The following is a 20,338-nucleotide window of genomic DNA, read 5'->3' as shown; positions in this document are numbered from 1 at the left end:
ACATTTTCCTGCTACCCTCTGAGCTGATCACAGAAATGTCTGTTAATGTAATACTAATTACAGTCATTTATATGAAATGCTTACTATTTATACCTAATTAACATGCAACGGAGTAATGATGATACATACAATTATATCTTGAGATTAACTTTCTTATAAATTTTATCTTAGTACCATACTAAATTCTGATCTGATATGTTCACTCTTTGTTTGCTGCTCATGAATATAGTAGTCTGCTAACAATTTTAATAATCAGAATATTAATTATATATAAGAACAGGTGTGAAAGATTCCCCCCCCCCAAAAAAAAAGCCTAACAGAAAAACCACTAACAGAAAATGTGATCAAACATGCTGGCTATGATAGTTGGCTTTGTTTTTGCAATTTAAATAATTTAATCAAGTCCAAAACAAACAAGGTTTGTATTATGCAAAAGGTTGTATTTATTAACTATGCCATGGCTCTTCTCTATTAATACAGACAAACAAACTAAACATAAAAAAATTAGACATAAAATCTAAACAGTGAAAACTTAAAAACAATCTTAAACATATACAGTTTTGGAAAATAATGTAGGAATGAGCAAAGTAAATCATTCAGTAAAATATATCTAAGACATACTACCACAGTTCCACATGAGTGAAAGCCAGAATAAAACTTCAAAATCCCATTTAGTTCCTCTGATTGTATTTGATAGTATAAGTAAAAATAAGATATCAGGAAAATGGGGAAAAGGGATATTTTGGATTGTTCAAAGCACCTTTTAATCCTTTGAATCTGAAAAGATATACTGCATAACAGTTGTATTTTGAGGGAGTTTCATATAAGGTTTGGCAATGTCAAAAACCCTTCAGGTTACAAGGGACCATAAAATGGTATTAAAATCATTCTATGGAAAATAGTGAAAACACATTTCCTGATTCAGTATACAATCACCTTAACAAAGTCATTACATAAACCTTGCTTATTATGCAAATATTCCCAAACTTTAAAAGATAACACAATACTTACCCCATATTGGTAAGTCATCTATGTACATTTGGTACCAGTAGTGATTTTTGATAGCATACACAAATGCATCTCTCTTTTCTTTATCTAAGTCAATCTCACAGTAAGTGGCTGGCATCACATCATCTGCATAAAATAAAAATTGCAAATTAGCACACTGGTGTGCAAAACAGTACAGGAAAAATAACAAAAGAAAAAGCCATTCATAATAGTTTAATCTGGGTGCTAAATACTGAGGCTTCAATACACAATTCTTTCTTTTTTGTGTATGTTTAAGACTTTTCAATAATTAAAATTATTTATTTTAATCATCTTTATTTTCAAAATTATCTTACTAAGTGAAGAAATCATTCCTTACATAAAAAAATTATACAAGAACATTTACAAAGTAACTTTAAAATGAATTGATTTAAAAAACAAATATAAAAAAGCTTAAAATACATAGGGAAGTTTTTATTTAATATATATACAAAAACTCAAGAATATGACCTTAAATAGAGCTAACAATTTCTAGCTGTAAGAGCTCTAAGATTAAAAAAAGATCTCTGAGATAAATATTCATTTGAACATTCTTGGAAATGCAAGTCACTAGAGGCCACAGATTCTATGAGGAATCCCAGTGACTCTTCATAATTAGCAAGATTAAAATGCAAACCTCTATCTAGCAGGCAGCACTGTTTATAAATTACCAGAAAGTTCCCCAGAGAGGAGTCATTTCCACTCCTGACTGCTTTCAAAAATACTGCAACCATAATACTGTTCGGATGGTCTCTAACATAAACCTCGCAAAAATGTGCTTATGATCATTGGTTTCTAAACAAAATAAGCCTCCCCCCCCAAAAAAAAAAAAAACACCAAACAGCTAGATGTCCATCCAAAAGATTAAATTGTTTTTGTATGTTACTTAAGCAATTAAAGGGAAAAAAAGAAATCAATCTTAACAACAAAAAAATAATGCACAGTTGTTCGTTTTTAAGTTTTCCTATACTATAATACTGGTTGTTTAGAACTTGAAATGAAATTTCCCATAAGAAATAATGTTAAGTTTCTTTTTCTCAATTTTCAATTATGACATGAATGTTATTTTATATTAGCTTCAGGTATACAACATAGTGGTTAGATATTTATATAATTTATGAAGTGATTCCCCCCCATTAGTCTAGTGCCCACCTGGTATTAAACGTAGTTATCACAATATTAATGACTATATTCCCCATGCTGTACTTTATATCCCCATGACTGCTTTGTAACTACGGATTTGTACTGCTTAATCCCTTCCCCTTTTTCACCCAAACCCCAGCCCCCTCCCATCTGTCAACCATCAATTTGTTCTGTGTATCTGAGTCTGTTTCTGTTTTGTTTTTTTGTTTATTTTTAAATGTCTTAAATGTTGATTAAAACTTCTTAAACATGAACTGCAGCTGAACCATGACTAATAGCCATCTATATTATTTCTATGAAAAACAGCAATCTACATTGTAACTCTAGACACCAGCAACATATCTCCCCAATCCTCATCAGAGAGAACAGCTCCCCCTTATTATAGCTCAGCACAGAGGGGTACTCCAAAACTACAACACCAAAGATGGCAGGAAACACTGCAGTCTCACAAAAAAGGAACAGGGAAATAGTTTCATTCTCAAAGTGGTAGAAGAAAACTGCTTTGTCTCCAACAACAATGGCTCCAACACAGATTTCCTTTCTACCCAGGCCCTTTTAGACAGCATGGAATTTAGGATTTTCGTAAGGGCAAAGAACTGAAGCTGAGCAAACAAGGAAAGGAGGGTTAGGACAGAGATTACTATAGAGCTCCTACAGCAGGAGCTAGGAGAACTGACAGCGAGAGGTCTCCAACTGGGATTTCCATGGATTGTGATGCTGCACAAAGGGGAGGAGAACGGAGAGGGAGAACCACAGGAAGGGCCAGGTTTCAGCCGCAACAAATGGCCGCGCTGGCTCTGGGAGGCCTCCCAGGTACCTCTGCAAAGCCACCAAATTCCTTGCAGTTACAATCAGACATTCACTGATCATCTTCATTAACAGTGTGGTAGTTTTAGGTATGAAGTTCTGAGATACACAATATGACATTTACCTACATAAAGCCTTTAAAAGATTCCTCACTATCCGAACTTCAGCTCAACTCTTTCCAACTCTCTAGGAGCCTCTCTCCCTATACTCTAGCCATACTCAACTACCTGCAGTTCCCACAAACGTTCAAACGTGTTCTCTTGGCCTCTGGACAATTTTGCTTATGCTGTAAACTCCACCTCAAATTTCCATCCTAAAATCTCTCCCACTCCCCACACCCTCTCCTCCACAGAGTAATTCCTGACTCCCCAGGCCTCGCACCTCTCAAACCCCACAGCCTGCCCCTTTCTCTGAAGTCCCATGGCTTTCTCTCCATACCTCCCTATGGACCTAGACCTGTACCACTCATAACCTGTCAGTACCTTCACTCCTCAAAAAGAACATCAGATCTTGAGAGCTGTGTCTGTAACTGATTAAATCCTTTTTACCCCCAGCTATGCCTATTTCAGTACCCTTCAAATAGTACTAAGCAAACAAAAAATTTTAACAAATTTTAAGAGCATGATTTTCCGTTTATTTGGTAAAGGAAATCACTAAGTAGATCAGAGTATGCACATATACATGGATGTGTGTGCGTGTGTGTGTGGTGTGTAACACGAAAATGAGCAGAGTATCTCAGAAGGATTGCCAAGAGGTCTTGAAGAGTATCTTTCACTGATGCAAAATCTAAAAAACAAATGCGGTGGAATAATGAAAGGAAAAAACTATCATTACGCCAGGCTACAAAACGGGCCCTGGCTGGCCATATTTGAATGAAATTCCTCCTGCAGACATGCAGGAAAATACAAACATCACAAATAACTGCAGAGGCTGATGGCTCAACAGAAACAGCACTTCTCTCAGGAGGGGGCCACTTTGAAGATAACAAGATGCCAAATCATTATTCAGCATTCTATATAACCAGAAAACCATCCGAATCATCTATCACCATAAATCACTGCTTTAAAACTATAATACGGTATACCCCTCTCAGATGAAATACACACCTCTGGATTCTGAAGAGGCTACAATTAAGATTTTACCAATGTAAACACTTTTTATGGGGGGAAAATAAAACCAAAGTTATTAAGTAGGAAACGTTAATACTGATTTTTCAAACAGAAAGCAAGGGTAGAAAGCTACCTATCAATACGTCTGTCACCAATTCCCAACACTATAGACTTAACACTTGAATGGACAGTGAAAGTACTGAGAAAAGAATGGGATAATTACTTATGCGTTCTCTAAGAATATATCATGCCTGACTTTACTTTCTCTTTTGATAGCGTTGTTAGATTGAAAAATCAGAAATGTTCTACCTAAAATTCAGCAGCACTTGGCAAAGTTTCTCATGAAGTCACTACAGATAAACATAGAGAAAAGGGCCGAAATTTGAGTTTTAGTCTAGGTTCCACTACCTACGAGCCATGTGAATAAAAGCAAGTCATTTAACTTCTGTGAACCTCAGGTGCCTCAACTGTAAAAACAGAGATAACATCTATGCTATTTCTTTCCCAGAGTTGTACAAAGGATTAAAAGTGCCAATATATTCACAGGCAGTGTTAAATTTCCTTGAGGCACACATCCTTTTGAGAAGGCAATGAAAGTAATATCTCCCTTGCCCTCCAAAAATGCACATTCACACAAAAGTATGTGAACAATTTCAGAGGGCCCATGGATGCCTGAAGCCAGAGTTTCTGGTTAGGTTTTTGTATACAGAGCCTAACGTACTGCTGAAATGCAGTAAACATTCAAAAATTGCTAAATTAAAAAAGGGGGGACTGGAAAAACTAGTATATTCTCAGTTAGTCAATCACATATAAAGAGTATTGATTAACTGACCTACCTGACTGGCAGTATATACTGTACAGTTTTTTTCTAGGTGGTTATTTGTCAACATGTGTCAAGAAGTACCTTAAAAATGTTTATACCCTTTGATTCAGTAATTCCACTTCTAAGAAGTTATCTTAACAAAAGATTCAGAAACGCATGAAAATACTTATGTGCTAAGATAGCCAAAAGCATTATTTCCAATAGCAAAAAAAAAAAAAAAGGAAGGAAGGAAGGAAGGAAATCAGAATATCTTGTAATTGGGAAATGGGGCAAATTATAATATCCAAGTTATAGAATATTATATAAACACATTTTTAAAAGAGTAATTAACAATATGAGGACAAGCTCATTTTGATGTTAAAAAAGAAAAAAGGGTATAAACTAATTTATCCATAACTTATTAAATGAGTTAGTAAATGCTTAGAACAGTATCTGGCCCATAATAAATACTATAAAAGCATTAAACACAAGTTTTTGAGTTAGTAAATGCTTAGAACAGTATCTGGCCCATAATAAATACTATAAAAGCATTAAACACAAGTTTCTGAAATCATATATATGTAACATGAACCAATTTTTAAAAATTTAAATAATGTGGATGAATGTAGAGAGACAGAAGGATGGAAGAAATGTTAATAGTAATTATATCCAGGTGATTTTTATTTTCTTCTTTGTATTTCTCTGTAGATTCTAAATTTATACACTGATCCTGTATCATTAAGAGAAGAAAAAAAAATACACACATACATTCCTTTGAAAACAAAACTGATGCTATCTGGAAGAGAACAATGTTATCAATGGTTTGAATAACTTATAAAAAGCCCATGCTATTCAAACTTGCAGTTAGCACAAGGTTTAAGGAATTGCTAATACCAAGAATTCAAAATACCTAGATTTGAGATTCAACAGAAGACTGAAAATATTTGGTCTAGCTAAAACACTTTGATTGAAACCGAGAGGACAAAACACTGCATCAAGTTCTCAGCCTTCCAATTAACCAAGGCAGATTACCACAAGTATGTGTCTTTTCCCTCCTGAAACTATCAAAATGTCAGTAAAGAAATAAAAAGGATGTAAGTAGGCATGGACAAAAAGAAGACAGTGAGAAAATATTTCAGCAAGTTTTTGGAAAATGGAAAAAATGGAAGATGGCAAATGACTAATAAAGCAGAGGACACCATAATAGAAGGGAGGAAATTGGCGCCACAGAACACAAAAGGCACTCAGGACTTGAAGGCAACACAGATGTTGAAAGGTAAGGGACAGACGTACAGCTGAACACATAGGGAGATTGTACAAAAACATGTTTACGGTGGGGTTGATTCCCAGGTCCCTTCCTCCACCCATCACACAGCTGGATGAATTGCTTCACTTCCCCCCTGCAATAGACCAAAGTCACCTTCCCCTGGTGAACTTCACCAGAGAGGCTCCAGAATCAGGGAGCGTAGAATCCAGGGACAGAACACAGGGTGGGGGGATTACCTTAAGTAAAAATCTTCAGGCTGAATGCACGGACCTGCCACACCCAACCCCTTTCCTCACCCTTTGGTAATCAGGCCTGAAATACAGCATAGCAGTTAAAAGCTCAAACTCTACTGCTGAGCTGCCTGGGTTCAAACCCTCACTTTACCACTTTCCATCTGAGAATCCTTGGACAAGTTACTTAACTTCTGGGCCCCAATTTCCTCATCTGCAAAATAGGGATAAAATACTTCATAAACTTATTTTGAGAATGAAAGGAGTCAAGATTGAGAATCACTGAACTAAAAATACCTAAGGCTCTAAGCAGCCCTTGGCATTTCTCTGTATCGGCATGCAGTACTCTCAACTTACCATTCCACTCTAGAGAAGTAGAAGAAGTACTTGTAAAATAATTTCATCCCTCTGTTAAGCTGGGATATTCACAGAAAGTTCAAGGGAAGATCAGCAAATTAAATGGGAGGAAGGAATCCTCTAGAAGTCATCAATTCATTATACTGCAATAATTTTCAAATGAGGGGACAGGGGAGTGGACAGTGATCTTCCCCGGTAGGAATTACTATTCCAGATCACCTAATGTTCATAATGAACCAATTATCATACAAAACAAGTAGGCACAAACTGCCCAAGTGCTAGACAATTTATTAAGAGTATACTATGTCTTAACAGCTAAGGATGCAACAGTGAACACGGATGCTGCTGTCCCTGCTCTAGCAGAACTAAACAGACTGCCCAGTGGGCTAGTACAGCAGCTGGAGGATAAATGAAATCCTATAATCAATAAACTAACATTTCATAATTGCTAATACAAAACCAAGCTGGAACTATAGACCCACACTATATGCCATTAGTATTCATAGCAATGACCATTTTTAAATGTAAACTATGTGTCAGGAACTTTGATAAATGCTCTACATACATTACCTCATTTAAATCTGACGATTTTATCCAGTGGATATTATTTCCCTTATTTCACAGATGAGGAAAATGAAACCAAAGAGGTTGAATACTTCGCCCAGGACTACACAGGTAGGCAGAGGCAGAGCTGGGATGCCTCAAGTCTCTCTGACTCTACAGCCCCCTGTTCTCTCCACTCCACAATGGCAAGGATCGGAGAGGTACCCTTTAAGTTTACACGGTAATAAATTGAGGCCTAGTTCAAGCCTGCCCTTCTCAATTTTCTCTAAATGGTGTCAATTTAGCATTTTGTCTAGTGGTAGTTTATAAGACTATTAGGAAGGAAAAAAAATAAGTGGTACATAAAATTCTTAAGTGAGAGGCATCCTACATTAGACTTCAGAACTATCAGTTCCCTAAAACGGTCTATTGAGTGACCATAATTTTATGAAATATCACCAATTCACTTAGCTCGACAGAATTTACTAGGTTAAAAAAAAAAAAGTATGTGTACACATATATGTGTGTACATATGTTGTGTGTGTGTGTGTGGTTTCTAGCTTCACAGTATTTCCAAAAGTTTTTATTGGAATATGCTTACAGAAGAACATTTAAAAATCCAATACTAGAGGGAAAAAAGATAAACAATGTAAGTATTTCTACAATTCACACAGGGCCAGAACGTTCGAATTTCCAAGACATTATTGGTATGCTGAGATGTATCTTCTCTGCGCCTCCTCCCTGAGAGGAAATCAGAGGAGACAATCTCTAAGGTGCATCCAACCTTTAAAATTCTACACTATAAATAACAACCAGGAAACCTCGTAAAACACTTTTCAAAGAATAAGCAACTTTATCTTTGAACAGGGTAAGCAAGGGGCTACAGTGGAAAGAGGAATCAAATCAGCATTTTCTGTTTCATCTGGACCACTTAATTTTATCAGCTCCCTTAGTAGCATATCCATGCTGGAAGTACAGAGTTGACAGGAAGTACAGAGTTGACAAGACTCCAACTAACTGCCAGCTCTTGGGGAGAAATACCTGGCCAGTTCTTGTTCTTTTAATCTGAAGGAGCTTAGTCTAAAAGGAAAAGAAATCTCATTTTGATAACCCATGAAAACTGTCACCCTCTATCTAAACAATCTTTCCATCTCAGCCTCAAGGAACTAATAAAGAAGAAAGGTTAAAACAGCTGAATGAGTCCTCTTCTTTAGTAAATACAGGTGAGGATTTCAAAGAGTGATGAAATTTGTCCATAGTAGCAAAGTAAGACTCAGGGTTTCTGCCTATTTTCTTTCTCTGATTCTTTTTAATAAGCTAAAAATGTGCACCAAATATGGAAAGGGAGAAAGTATGTGAACAGATGTAGTACTGAGTTTCTCAAAGATCACACATTCTAAATTTTCTCCTTATTTGTAATCAAATATTTAAGTTATTTGATTAAATTGAAACACAAGCCTCAGCACATGTTTACAATAATTCATAAAGTTATAGGCGAGGCCACTGTGGTTTAAATTTACAACTTAATTTTATAATTAAGCCCCAAGGAATATAATGGGGAAAAAAAGGAAAGCAAGTATGTCTATTTTCAACAACAAAAAATATTTTGAAAACAAGAACAACACTTAAATTGAAGTTAAATATTATCTTTAAAATGTCATTTCACATCCACCACCTAAAAGTGCTAAAAAACAACAACAACAAAAAGTCATTTACTATTCATTTTACACATAGACAATGAAGTCAAAATTGGAGTAAACAACTTTATTAAAACCAATACAGTAAAAGATATAGGATTAAAATTCAAAGCTCTTGATTACAAGATCCATACTCTATTCAAAAATCAAGACACCTAATCAAAGATCCTGCAAAAATTCAATTATTTAAGCTTCTGCTTACCAGATTTAAAATGTCTCTACAGGAAATACATTCTCTAACAAACTTAACAGAGGAAAATACAAAATATGAACACACTCAGAGGACCTGATAAAACAAATACCTGAATAATAAAGAGGCAAGGAGGATTTTTTCCAATTTTAACAAGTATTTGACTTAAAATGTAAAACCACACTGTCCTACAAATATTGAGTAAACTAATACAACACTGATAAATACATTTGAAGCCAATGGTACAAGTCTGAAATTGAGGATTTACACAAAAATTTTAAGTATCCATGTACCCCACTACATCCCTGCACTTCAGCAATTACTCCATTATGAACCTGTGAAAGCCTTCCCCAATCACATATGTCCACTCACTAGAGGGTTTACTAGAAAACACTTTTCAGAAAGAAGTAAGCTAGAGAAATATAATTTTATTAACAATTATTTATTATTTTATAAATATTCCAAATAAATTATTTGTTAGTTACTAACATATTTTTCTAAATGCAATACACTTAAGTTATAAATTAAAACATTTCTTTGAGTCTAGAGCAGTGGTTCTCAACCAAGGGCAATTAGCAACATCTGAAGATTTTTCCAGTTGTCACAACTGGAGTGCTACTTGCATCCTGTAGGTAGAAGGCAGGGGCTCTGCTGACCCTTCTATAACGTACAGGACAGCCCCACAGAAAAAGAACTATCCGGCACCAGTGTTAATTGTGCCAAAGTTGAGAAACACTGTCCAAAATCTAACTTGTATTATAAGGAGTATTAAGGTTTACTTACCTTTGAATTTAATATCCAGACCACTAAATTCCAATTCAACTCCTTGCAGTGCTTCTCCCAGAGTTTCATGGTAATGACTAATACTTTTTTTTGACCCCACACAGAACGGAAGTGAAAAGTACTTATATGTCTCTTGGCGATTATGGTAGGGCCCAACAGTATTCATCCATAAGACAACTTCCTCCTTATCTTGATACTGAAACAAAAAAAGCAAATAAGAGTTTTTTTCTAAAATCTAATGCAAATTAAGGGAATAGTTATTATTTTTTTCTAAACAAAAGTGTACTATCCCTGTTTGGGAAGCTATAAAATAAAACACTGAAAGTTTATTTTAATCTGATGATCAATGTCCACACCTTAAAAAGGAAACTCGGTAAGGATTTTAAAATTATATTCTTTGATTGTGTTCTCAGGCAGATCCACCTTTTCCAAACTTTGTTTTACAGAAGGTATTGTTTAAACAAAGTCCAATAGCTCACAAAAGCATGCTTATAACGATCACTTATATTAGCAAATAATGGTAAACCCAGAACCAACATGATTCACCAAGCTAACGTGACCAGGAAGGAGGAAACAAAATGAACGGCTTATCCAAACCTCATGTTAAACATTAGAAATTCCAAAAATCTAACGTTGCCAGCAAACACAAATAAAATTGCATCTCCTTTCGTTGGTCACAGAACTAGAGAGGAGAGAAATGACTAAACAAGAGGAAGAGGAAGCCATCCTGTGAAATCTCCATAGTTCATTCAGGCCATCATTCCATACTCCCCTTCCTCAAACTGAAAGACTTGTAATATACTATGTATATTTCTTTGAATAAAACGCTATGGCTCTACCCATCAGTGAATACTCTATGTAGCTAAATCTGGAGTGTGGTCCAACAAATTTTGGTAGGTGACTTCACCTTTCCAGGGTCCAGTTGGGGGATCTGCCAAAGATTTCTAAGATCTCCTCAAGATTTACCCAAGTAATTTAAAAACTAGTAATCCTAATTAGCAATATAAAGACAACATAGGATACAATTTAAGTCAACTAATAGTGCAAAAGTCAAATCACTAAGCAATTATGTACTGAGAGTCTACAATGTGCCAAACAATAACTGTGTAACTGAGGATACAGCTTCGAACAAGGTATGTTCCTTGCCCAGTGCCTAAAGGGAAAAATGGACATTGGATAAACAATTATAATGAAGTTCGGTGCTATGGATCATATAACAGAGGAAGCTATCCAACTAGCCCAACTACCAAATCTTTAGCTCCAGTCCTCCACCTAAAACTATAAACAAACATTTTCAATCAAAATCCAACATCTCCAAAACCAAACTCATCCCACCCAAATGCTCCCCCCAAACTTTGTTTTTCTAATGGTGCCACCATTCTCTCAGACATGGAGTTCAAACCCCCAAGTCCCACTGCATTCCACTAAACATTGCCTTGTCTACTTTATCCAAAGCATCTGCCTCTGCCTTTTGATTCACACTACCACCATCCTAGGACTTAGATGTAATTACCTCATCTTCAAACATAATGTCTCATTGTTCACATAAGACATCATCAAGGTCATCAAGGCAATAAATTATCGCACTTTTTGATAATACAAGCAAGTACAGGGTTAGGTGTCAGGCATATACAGATAAATTAAATACTGTCCTTCCCTTTAAGAAGTTCAGGATCCATAGAGAGAAGCCAGACAAGTAAATGATTAACACTGAAGAAGTAAGTGTTATAATTAAGGAAATAAATGGCTATCGTAGCAACTTAAAGGAATGATTAATTCTGCTTTGGCAGAGAAGGGTCAGGATGAATAACAATATAGAAAATCATAAGCTGTTTCAAGTGAATTCATGAAAACAATTGTAGATAATCTTCATGTGTGAAGGAATGAATCAAAGGTCTGATGTATCCATACATCCCCATTCAGATGACAAATCCAGAGGGTGCCAAAAAAATGTATACACATTTTAAGAAAGGAAAAAACTATTAAATTGTAATACTCAATATATACCAATAACAAAAGATGAATACAAGTCACATTTGACTTCTGCAGTTACAAGAGGTGCTCAAAGTGGTTACCATCAGCGTCCAGACACTTCTGATTACAGTGAACTACTGTTTGAGCAACGCTGACCAACGTATCCACTTGTACACATTTTTTTGGCACCCCAGTATATGTATGACAGCAGTTTTCCATCCAATGCTCATGGTCACAAAGCACTAATCAATCAAGGTAATCTTATCTGCTAAACATAGATGTAAATATAATATGGCTATAATGTAAGAATTCTCAATGGGGTGGCCAGGTGGCTCAGGTGGTTGGAGCGCTGTGCTCCTAACACCGAGGTTGCCAGGTCGACTCCTACATGGGCCAGTGAGCTGCACCCTCTACACTAGATTGAGAACAACAGCTCTCCCTGGAGCTGGGCTGTATTGAGCGACCGGCGTAAGCTGCTGTGAGATGCTGTGAGAAGCCGTGAGCCAGGGCTGGCTGGTGGCTGGCGACTGACTGCCTCACCCAGGGGAGCGCAAGGCTCATAATAGCAGCAGGGGCCAGGGAGCTGTGTCCTACACACCTAGACTGAGAAACAACGGATTGAACTGGAGTGGGGGGGAGGGAAGGGGAAAAAAAGGTAAGAATTCTCAAAACAGTGCTCTAAAACAACTGACCAAGTTGCTGTTAGAACTGAAATCTGTTCAATAGGCAAAAAGCTCTCTGCATAATATAATGTATTCAAAGGTATTTAATAAATGATGGAAAAACACTGAATAAATGCTGAAATATAAAGTTCATTACTAGCAACTTAGCAAAAGAAGTTTGAAGCATGTGCGCTGACGTGTGCAGTGACTGCAATAGTAGCTATCCTTTTAGAGAAATGCGGGGGGGGGGTAACAAAATACAGCTATTTCAGATTAGAATGCTGAATGACAGGACCTATTAATGATGACCTTGCCATTAATCCTGCAGAGAGAGACTACAGAAATGTTTAAATATAACTCATGAAAATAAGCACAAAACACTTTCTCTAAAATCCTAACACTCGTATTCCTTTAAAAAGACAAAAAAAAGTGAACATATATACTCGTACTTGCTAAAATAGGCATTCATTTGTTTCATACAAACTGAAACATAGGATTAAAATAATTTCAGGGTCACACTGTGTATTAACTACACATTCTAAAGTCACTCATTTTAAACATTTATGAAACCTATTAGTAAGGGTAGTAGAGTTGTTATGACATGATGCAAACTACAAGAAAATGTTACCATTCTGTAGTCTAGAATTCCTTCCAGGGAGAGGACTGAGTAGTAATTTATAAAATATACATAATGTGTGTGTGTGTATATTATATACACACATTCATACATATATATACACACACATACACACACACACACACACAAACACACACACACATAGTTGATAGGGTGAATATTACGGTAAAAATGTTTATCTTTCACATTATTCCTTATGCAGACCATGGTCAGATATTATGAACTTAAAATGTTTACTTTTCATTGACGTTCTTGATTGTCCCTGAGAATAAGCACTCCCAAAACATGGTCAAAACAAGAGATCTTTTTCAAGAGAGAAAATGTGTCTTAACGTATCCTGAAATTAGAAAATACCAAAAGGAAGACTTCACATAACTTCTGAAAGAGAAAACCACCTTTCCTTTCTCTAAAGCTGCTGCGAAAGTCCCTGAGCCGCCCCCTCTTTATGGGAAGAAAGCCACAGGTAAGGCTCTTCCCTCCACCCTTGGCCGAAAGACTAGTCCAATTCATTTCCAAACCTTCCACGAGGACCTATACGCTTTTTAAATACTTTCCTTGGAAAAACTGAGTTGGCCAATGACACTAAGAAAGATGGAGTTTTATAACTTACTGTGGAGGGTAACCAAACAGTGCGGAAAAAAGTCAAGGAAGCCCAGCAGCGGATTAGAGGATCCCTGAGCATTACGGTAATTCCTTCCATGAGGCCTCCCTGGGAAGTAGCCACAAAAGGCCAGTTCAGACTACCTGCTTCACCTCACCATTCCATTCATTTTCTCGCTCTCTCAGAAAAGTTTCACTGTTACACTCAACTGCTGAGCTGTCCACTCCAGCCAGAATGGTCTATAATATTGTCTTCCCTTCCTTTCCTGCTTCACCTTGTTTCTTACACCATTCCCCCAAATCTGTAATGCTCTCCTCTCCACCTAGCCAATTTCTCATTGTTCAGAACTACTTAAATCCTCCTTTCTCAAATCCTCTAATTCTCAGGTAAAACCTTTAGAGGGCAATCCCTAACTTGCATGATCTCACCATTTTTCAAATAGTATCATCAGCTAACATTTAATAAGCACAGACCACGTGCTAGACATAGTTCTAAGGTCTTTACATGAACATTTAATCCTCTCAAAACCTTGTAAGATAGGTCCTATTATTTTCCCCATTTTACAGATGAAAACAAAGAACAGATATGTTAAGCAATTTGTCCAAGTTCATATAACTAATTACTAGTACCAAGTTTACAATTTTAAGGCTACACTTTTGCTAATCCCTAGTCAGCTTCATTAACTAAAGAGCAAAAACTAAATGAAGGAAACATGAAAACAGTAGCTGTACAAAGCAACTAAACACAGTACTGAATATTGAACAACTTTTCCATTTGAGCCTTTAATCTGCCCTAAAGAAAAAAAAAAGAAACTTCCTGGGAAGCTATTTGTGCTCTAATCTCTAAAGGAATGACCTTTATACTCAAGAAGTCACCAATGTTGGGCCTCTCATTTAAATACTGTTTATGTGCTGGAAAGAGGGAGACACAGAAGTTTCCCTACTTGACAGAGATCATGAATTAATTTTTCTCAGAAAGAACACTTTAGGAGATAATGTTACTGATGTAAAATCTGAATAAAGAAATCAGAATTTATACAGATGGGCAAAGGACTGTGGGCTCAGAATAAGCACCTAAATGACATCATTTTCATGGGATGAGTGTTTGCTTTAAAATACATATCTGAGAAAGCAAAAATCCAGTTCTGAAAATGTTTCAGGAATCATAATTCCAATGCCTTTTAATTATTTATTTAAAACACATACATCAGAATTCTAATACAAATGAATCATAAGTATATTTTTAGATAGTCTCTTGAGATGACTGCTCTCTCCCTCTCTCTCTCCAATAACGTTGTACCTAAATAAACTTTTAGTCTACCATAGAGTACAGCTGAAAATAGGACAACGAATTATGGCATTTCCTAAAATTAGATCTATATTAGAGCACTGACAAATACACGTGTAATAAACAGTTTATTCTCTTTATAAATGTCTTAAATTCTCTTCACATGTCTTAGACGTTCCTATACTCCCATCAGAGACGAAGAGAAAAAGCTGCCATTTGCCAAAGTCAAGCAAACAAAACATTTCTGAAACAACTCGGCGGTGTAGTAAGCTGTCTATGGCAGAGGCCAAGAACAGGCGATCCTCGCCACACGTCAGGTCCTTCCCACATTATCTACCAGAGGTACAATGGGCCACAAAGAAATGGGATTTTAGCCTAGGAAAGGCCCCTAAGTCACAACAGCCATCCCCAATTTTATGCATCTTAAGTGAACGATGGTCTGGGTTTGTTCACTGTGCTTTAAGCAATAGGGTTTCACGCTTCCAACATAGCATAGTCTTGTCCCTAGTAGTTCCCTAATTACTCAAGTCACTCAACAAGCACTAATTAAATGCCACTTTTTGTGCCAAGCATAAAGCCTGGATATGTAACAGACAAAAACAAAACAAAACAAAAAAAACCAACCTTGTGATCGTGAGGAAATAGAACCCATAAAAATTCAAGGCTACAGTGCAAACCATAAAATGCTTTAAGATTCCTGTGCCCTTGATTATCGTGTTTGTGTTTTTGGGTTTTTTTTGGTGCTGACATCTTAACATAGCATTACTGTGGAAATTACACGTACAAGACAGGTAGAAAAAGCAAGGACTAGAGATTAGAAATCTAGCTCAGCTTCTTTCTGTGGCCTTGGGCCAGTCTCTGGGCCTCTTCAGGCCTTCAGGAAAATAAGGATTCAATGGTCCCAAGTCTTTCAGATGATTCTCAATTTGAAATATTTTTAATGGAGTCCTTTGGAACCTTAGGAGACACAGTAATCTAACTCCAGATGCTCCCAAGTGCTCCGAGTTTCAGAAAACCATATAAGCATAAACCACACCCAATATGTCTTCCACTCACTCTAAAAAGTCCTTTTCATGACCCTTCAATCACATAGTAAGAGCCTGTCTTTTCTGAAAGCGTTCTTTAATTTTTATTTCAAACAATGCGCTGTAATTCACATATGATGGAACTTTAAAAAAACTGAAAGGAACACACCTTTGTATATTCTAGATATACACACACACACACACACACACACACACACAACCAACAGCACATTTTCTTCTCATTATTCTTCTGAGAATATTAAAGAGCTTTGGATAAATAGGTACATAAAAATATCTTATGAGTCAACTGGTCAGTTGAATCCTAAAGCAGTAGGTAAAGAGAAATAAGGGGCTTTGTGGAACCACACTATAGACTTGTTTCTTCTGAGAACCAGCTACAATTTGTGGTGCCCAGCACAAAATAAAAATGCAGAATTTCTTGTTCAAAATTATTAAGAATTCCAAGATGGTGACAGCAGAGCATTACATGAAGCAGCCCTTCCATCCTTGCACATATCCTGTGCCTGCACATGTCACATGCCCATTAAGTGGGCCCTATCCCTCCTTAATGCTAACCCAAACATTTTCTAAGCAACAACCCATTATGGAGCTAGACTTCCCCAAACATTTCTTTAAGCACTTCAAAATAGTATCAGTACAGAGAATTACTCTATGTAATACCAAGTGTTTTACTGTCCTATTTTCAGCATAAAGGGCTGTAGAAGCATATCCTACCAGAGTGCAGAAGACTATTAATTCAGATTGCCTGAGTTCAAATTCTACCTCTACCCTCACTGACTGTATGGCCTCGGCAAGCAACTTAATCTCTCTGGCACCAGTTTCCTCATCTATAAAAGGGCATTAATATCACCCACCTCACAATGTTATTAGTATGTTTAAAATATGAATCAATACATGTAAAGTACTTAGTGCCTCACACATGTTGCTACAAAAACAGTTATTATTTCTATCTGGAAACTGTCTTCACAGAAAATTAATCTAATGGGTAAACTTAAACTTTTGAAAATTGTTTTTTCATCAATAATTCAATTCCACAAGTATTATTTAACATATACTCAGCAACTTTCCCTTGGCAATTTTTCTCTTCCTTTAGTATCATTCTCTCTCCACTGGCTACTTCTGATTTCTTGGGATGTAAAAAAATTCACTTGACCATAGCCTTTTCAGTACTGTTACCTGGCTAGGGTGAATGGCTAGGGTGAAATATCAGAAAATATTTTCAAGAAACTTGGAAGAAGTAAAATATTTTGGCTAATAGCCAAAAATACATATGAATGACACTTATTTAAATTTTACACTTATATATTAACACTATCCTTCCTATAACATTTTCGCTTTTTTAATAATAGGTAACCAGGTATTAATAATAGGTAACCAAGTGAGAGCCGTTCAATGTAAACATGAATGAAACGGATTCTAAATTTTCCGTCCAGCAATTATCTTATACATATTATAGTCTCTCAAAACCTTTAATCAAATATTTTATATGCAATTACTGATATAAAAATGAAAGTGTTCCTGGGCAATAAAATTTCAATGCAACTGGTATTTACATTTTTAATATGTAAATTAAACTAAGGCCTTTTTATATACCTCCAATTGGTGAAATTTCGATTAACAGTTTTCCCTATTTATAGCAGTTTATATAAAACACAAGATAAAAAAGTATACTACTCTTAAGCTTATATGCTTCTATGGTACAACTATAGTTAAGAGAGAGTTCTGTTTTACACTTAACTTTCCTAAGGGTTAAAAAAATTGGAAAAAAATTAGTAACCATATCACTGACTAAGGATACCCACTGAGAACAGTTCTTACACTCTGAGACAGGTTACCTGACAGAACAACAGGAAATTGTTTTTAAATGTTTAACCTGTGAACAAAATTATCTTAAGGTGAAAAGTCACAAATAGAGGTCAGAAAAACGTCTCTAATGTGGGATTTGTCTCTAAAAAAATACACGGGTAAGAAGTTTCTGGCTGTGATGGAATGTAAAATAGCCAGAAGTTTAGAGCTTTTATGAGCTAAAATAAAGAGTTCAGCTAACCCAGAGAGTAAAGTCGTCTGGTTAATTACAAATAAAACCTAAAGTAGAGTGCACTGAATAAATAAGGACGATTGCTTCATTTCCTCACCTATCAGGAATGACAGAAGATGCCTTCGAAACTTTCAGATTTAGTACACACACAACCTCTCAGGCAAAATCATTATCAACGGGTTATGGTATTAAAAACAATTACTCGTCAAGCAACCTCTCAATTTACATGACTTTCCTGCCTTGCTCACACCTACCATTCTGTAAACATTCGAGTTACAGCCATGCCACTGCAAGAGTCCTTAACATCCAGGCCAACAGCCAATGAACTTTAGGATAAATGCAAAAGGCACTGTTCCCAGCGGACTAGATAGAAGAGTGGGAAACTCAAGACCCCTTATAATCAGAAGTTGCCCTGGTTAGACTGGGATGGGAGCCTCAGCTAAGGGCTGGACAGGGTGAGGACGAAGTTACAAGGAAGGCCTCGGAACTGAGTGCGTGTAGGTTGAGCGCACGTACACGTGTAAACTGCTCTTCACCCTAAGTTTATAAAGCTGTCCCCACGCCAGGGTTTTAATCCGGCTTGGGCAGGAGCGGAAAATAGAGGCCGGTGAGGACCATAAAGGGGTGGATATTTCCTGGTTGATGTATGACGGGTAATCGTGAGGCATCCATCTTCCGCTGTGTCGTAGCCCCCAGTAGCCAGAGCGCAGCTCCCTTCCCTGGGGGCACTAGCCCCGAGCCTGGGCCGCCTGCGGTCCCCACACCCGCGGAAACTGAGCCCCAACCCTCACCACGCTCTTTCCCCGACCCCCGAAGCCCCAAGACCTCGGGGTGCTGCGCCATTTAGGTCGGGGTGAGGGAAGGAGGCCCAGGCACTCAGGGCACGGAGTCCTGTCCCGGGAGCGCACGGAAATGCCTCCTCCCAGCTCCTGGGGTTCCTGCTCCGCCAGGCCCAACCGGAAGGCGCCCTCGGACGGCCACGGGGCTCAACCCGGCCGCCGTGCTTTCCAGGCCGCACCAGGCCTGCTGGGGCGGCGAGCGGGGGAGCGGGCCCGGGAAGGTAACGCCAGCCGGGGACTCCTCTCACCGTGTGCTCGTGCTCGTCCGCCCGGGCCCGGATCACCAGTAGCAGCAACAGCGCGGCGGCCGCCGCCACGCCGGGAGCGCCCGGCAGCGGCCTCATCCTCCGCGCTCCCACCGGCCCGGCGCCCGCCCACCGACTCCTCCTCCTCCTCCTCCTCCTCCGCCGCCGCCGCCGCCGCCGCCGCCGCAGTCGATTCGCATCCACCGGGCGCGGACAGATGCACGGGGCCCGGGCCCAGCCGCTGGCTCCTTTGCGCCGCCGCCGTCACCGCCCGCTCCCGGGCCTACCCCGCCCCCCGGCGCCTCCTCTGCCTCTTCCTCTGACTCAGCCACGTCATCCGGCCACCCCGGCACACGCCGGAAGTGCCGTGCGACGCGGGGCCGCAACTGCCTCGGGTAGCCCTGCGCGGGACGCACGAGCCTGCTGCTGCGAAGGGCCCGCTTGGGCCGCGGGCGCACGGACTGACCGCCTAGCGCGCGGGGCCTGCTGCCCCTGGGTCCCCGGAGACGCGGCCTCCGCCACAACGTGGGTGACTTAGCCCAACGTGGACGCCGCCTTCGCGCCACGTCCAGGCTCTAGGAGTTGTGTGACCTTGGCCAAAACGCTTAACTTTTTCTGGCCTCAATTTCCTAGGCTGTGAAATGGGGTCTGACCTGCCACCGTTCGAGCTTAAGGGATCAGATAAAATAACCCTTCTCAGGCACTCGTCCATGGTTGTGAGTGAATCACGAGATCATATAATAATCATTATGGGAGATTGACACTTGTACAGAGTTGTATACGTGTCACCGACTATTGGACCTCTAGCATTCAATCTTAATTGAAATTCTTGTTCATTTATTTGTTTACTTATTATTTGTTGGTCTCCTATCCACAGACATAAACACCTCGTGGAATCTAAGCTCCTCTCCTAAGGAGAGAGCCTGTTCACTGCCATATTTTCTGTGCCTAGAACAGTGCCAGGCACATAGTAGGAACTCAAAAAATATCTGTCAAATAAATATGTGAGTGAATACAGCACCACCACCTACACCGCCCTCTAAACCAAAAATCTG

The 20,338-nt window shown here is 38.4% G+C and overlaps 1 protein-coding gene across 1 annotated transcript in view; it reads right to left on the bottom strand.

Annotated features, from left to right (window-relative positions):
• The window catches only part of TM9SF3 (transmembrane 9 superfamily member 3), a 57,347-nt gene extending 37,785 nt beyond the window's left edge, over window positions 1–19,562 (bottom strand). Inside the window, exons 1-3 of the mRNA XM_019724781.3 lie at window positions 19,287–19,562; window positions 9,955–10,150; window positions 1,012–1,134 (exon numbers count right to left, since the gene is read on the bottom strand). Coding sequence (XP_019580340.1) covers window positions 1,012–1,134; window positions 9,955–10,150; window positions 19,287–19,382 — 415 coding nt within the window. The 5' untranslated portion in view covers window positions 19,383–19,562. The remainder of the gene's footprint in view (window positions 1–1,011; window positions 1,135–9,954; window positions 10,151–19,286) is intronic.
• Between the last annotated feature and the right edge of the window lie 776 nt (window positions 19,563–20,338).

Source organism: Rhinolophus sinicus, chromosome 15 (assembly GCF_057876585.1).
Source record: "Rhinolophus sinicus isolate RSI-liver-muscle chromosome 15, RSI-T2T, whole genome shotgun sequence".
NCBI classification, from domain to species: Eukaryota; Metazoa; Chordata; class Mammalia; order Chiroptera; family Rhinolophidae; genus Rhinolophus; species Rhinolophus sinicus.
Note: the sequence above shows the minus strand (reverse complement) of the source record. Positions and strands in the feature narration are given on the sequence as shown.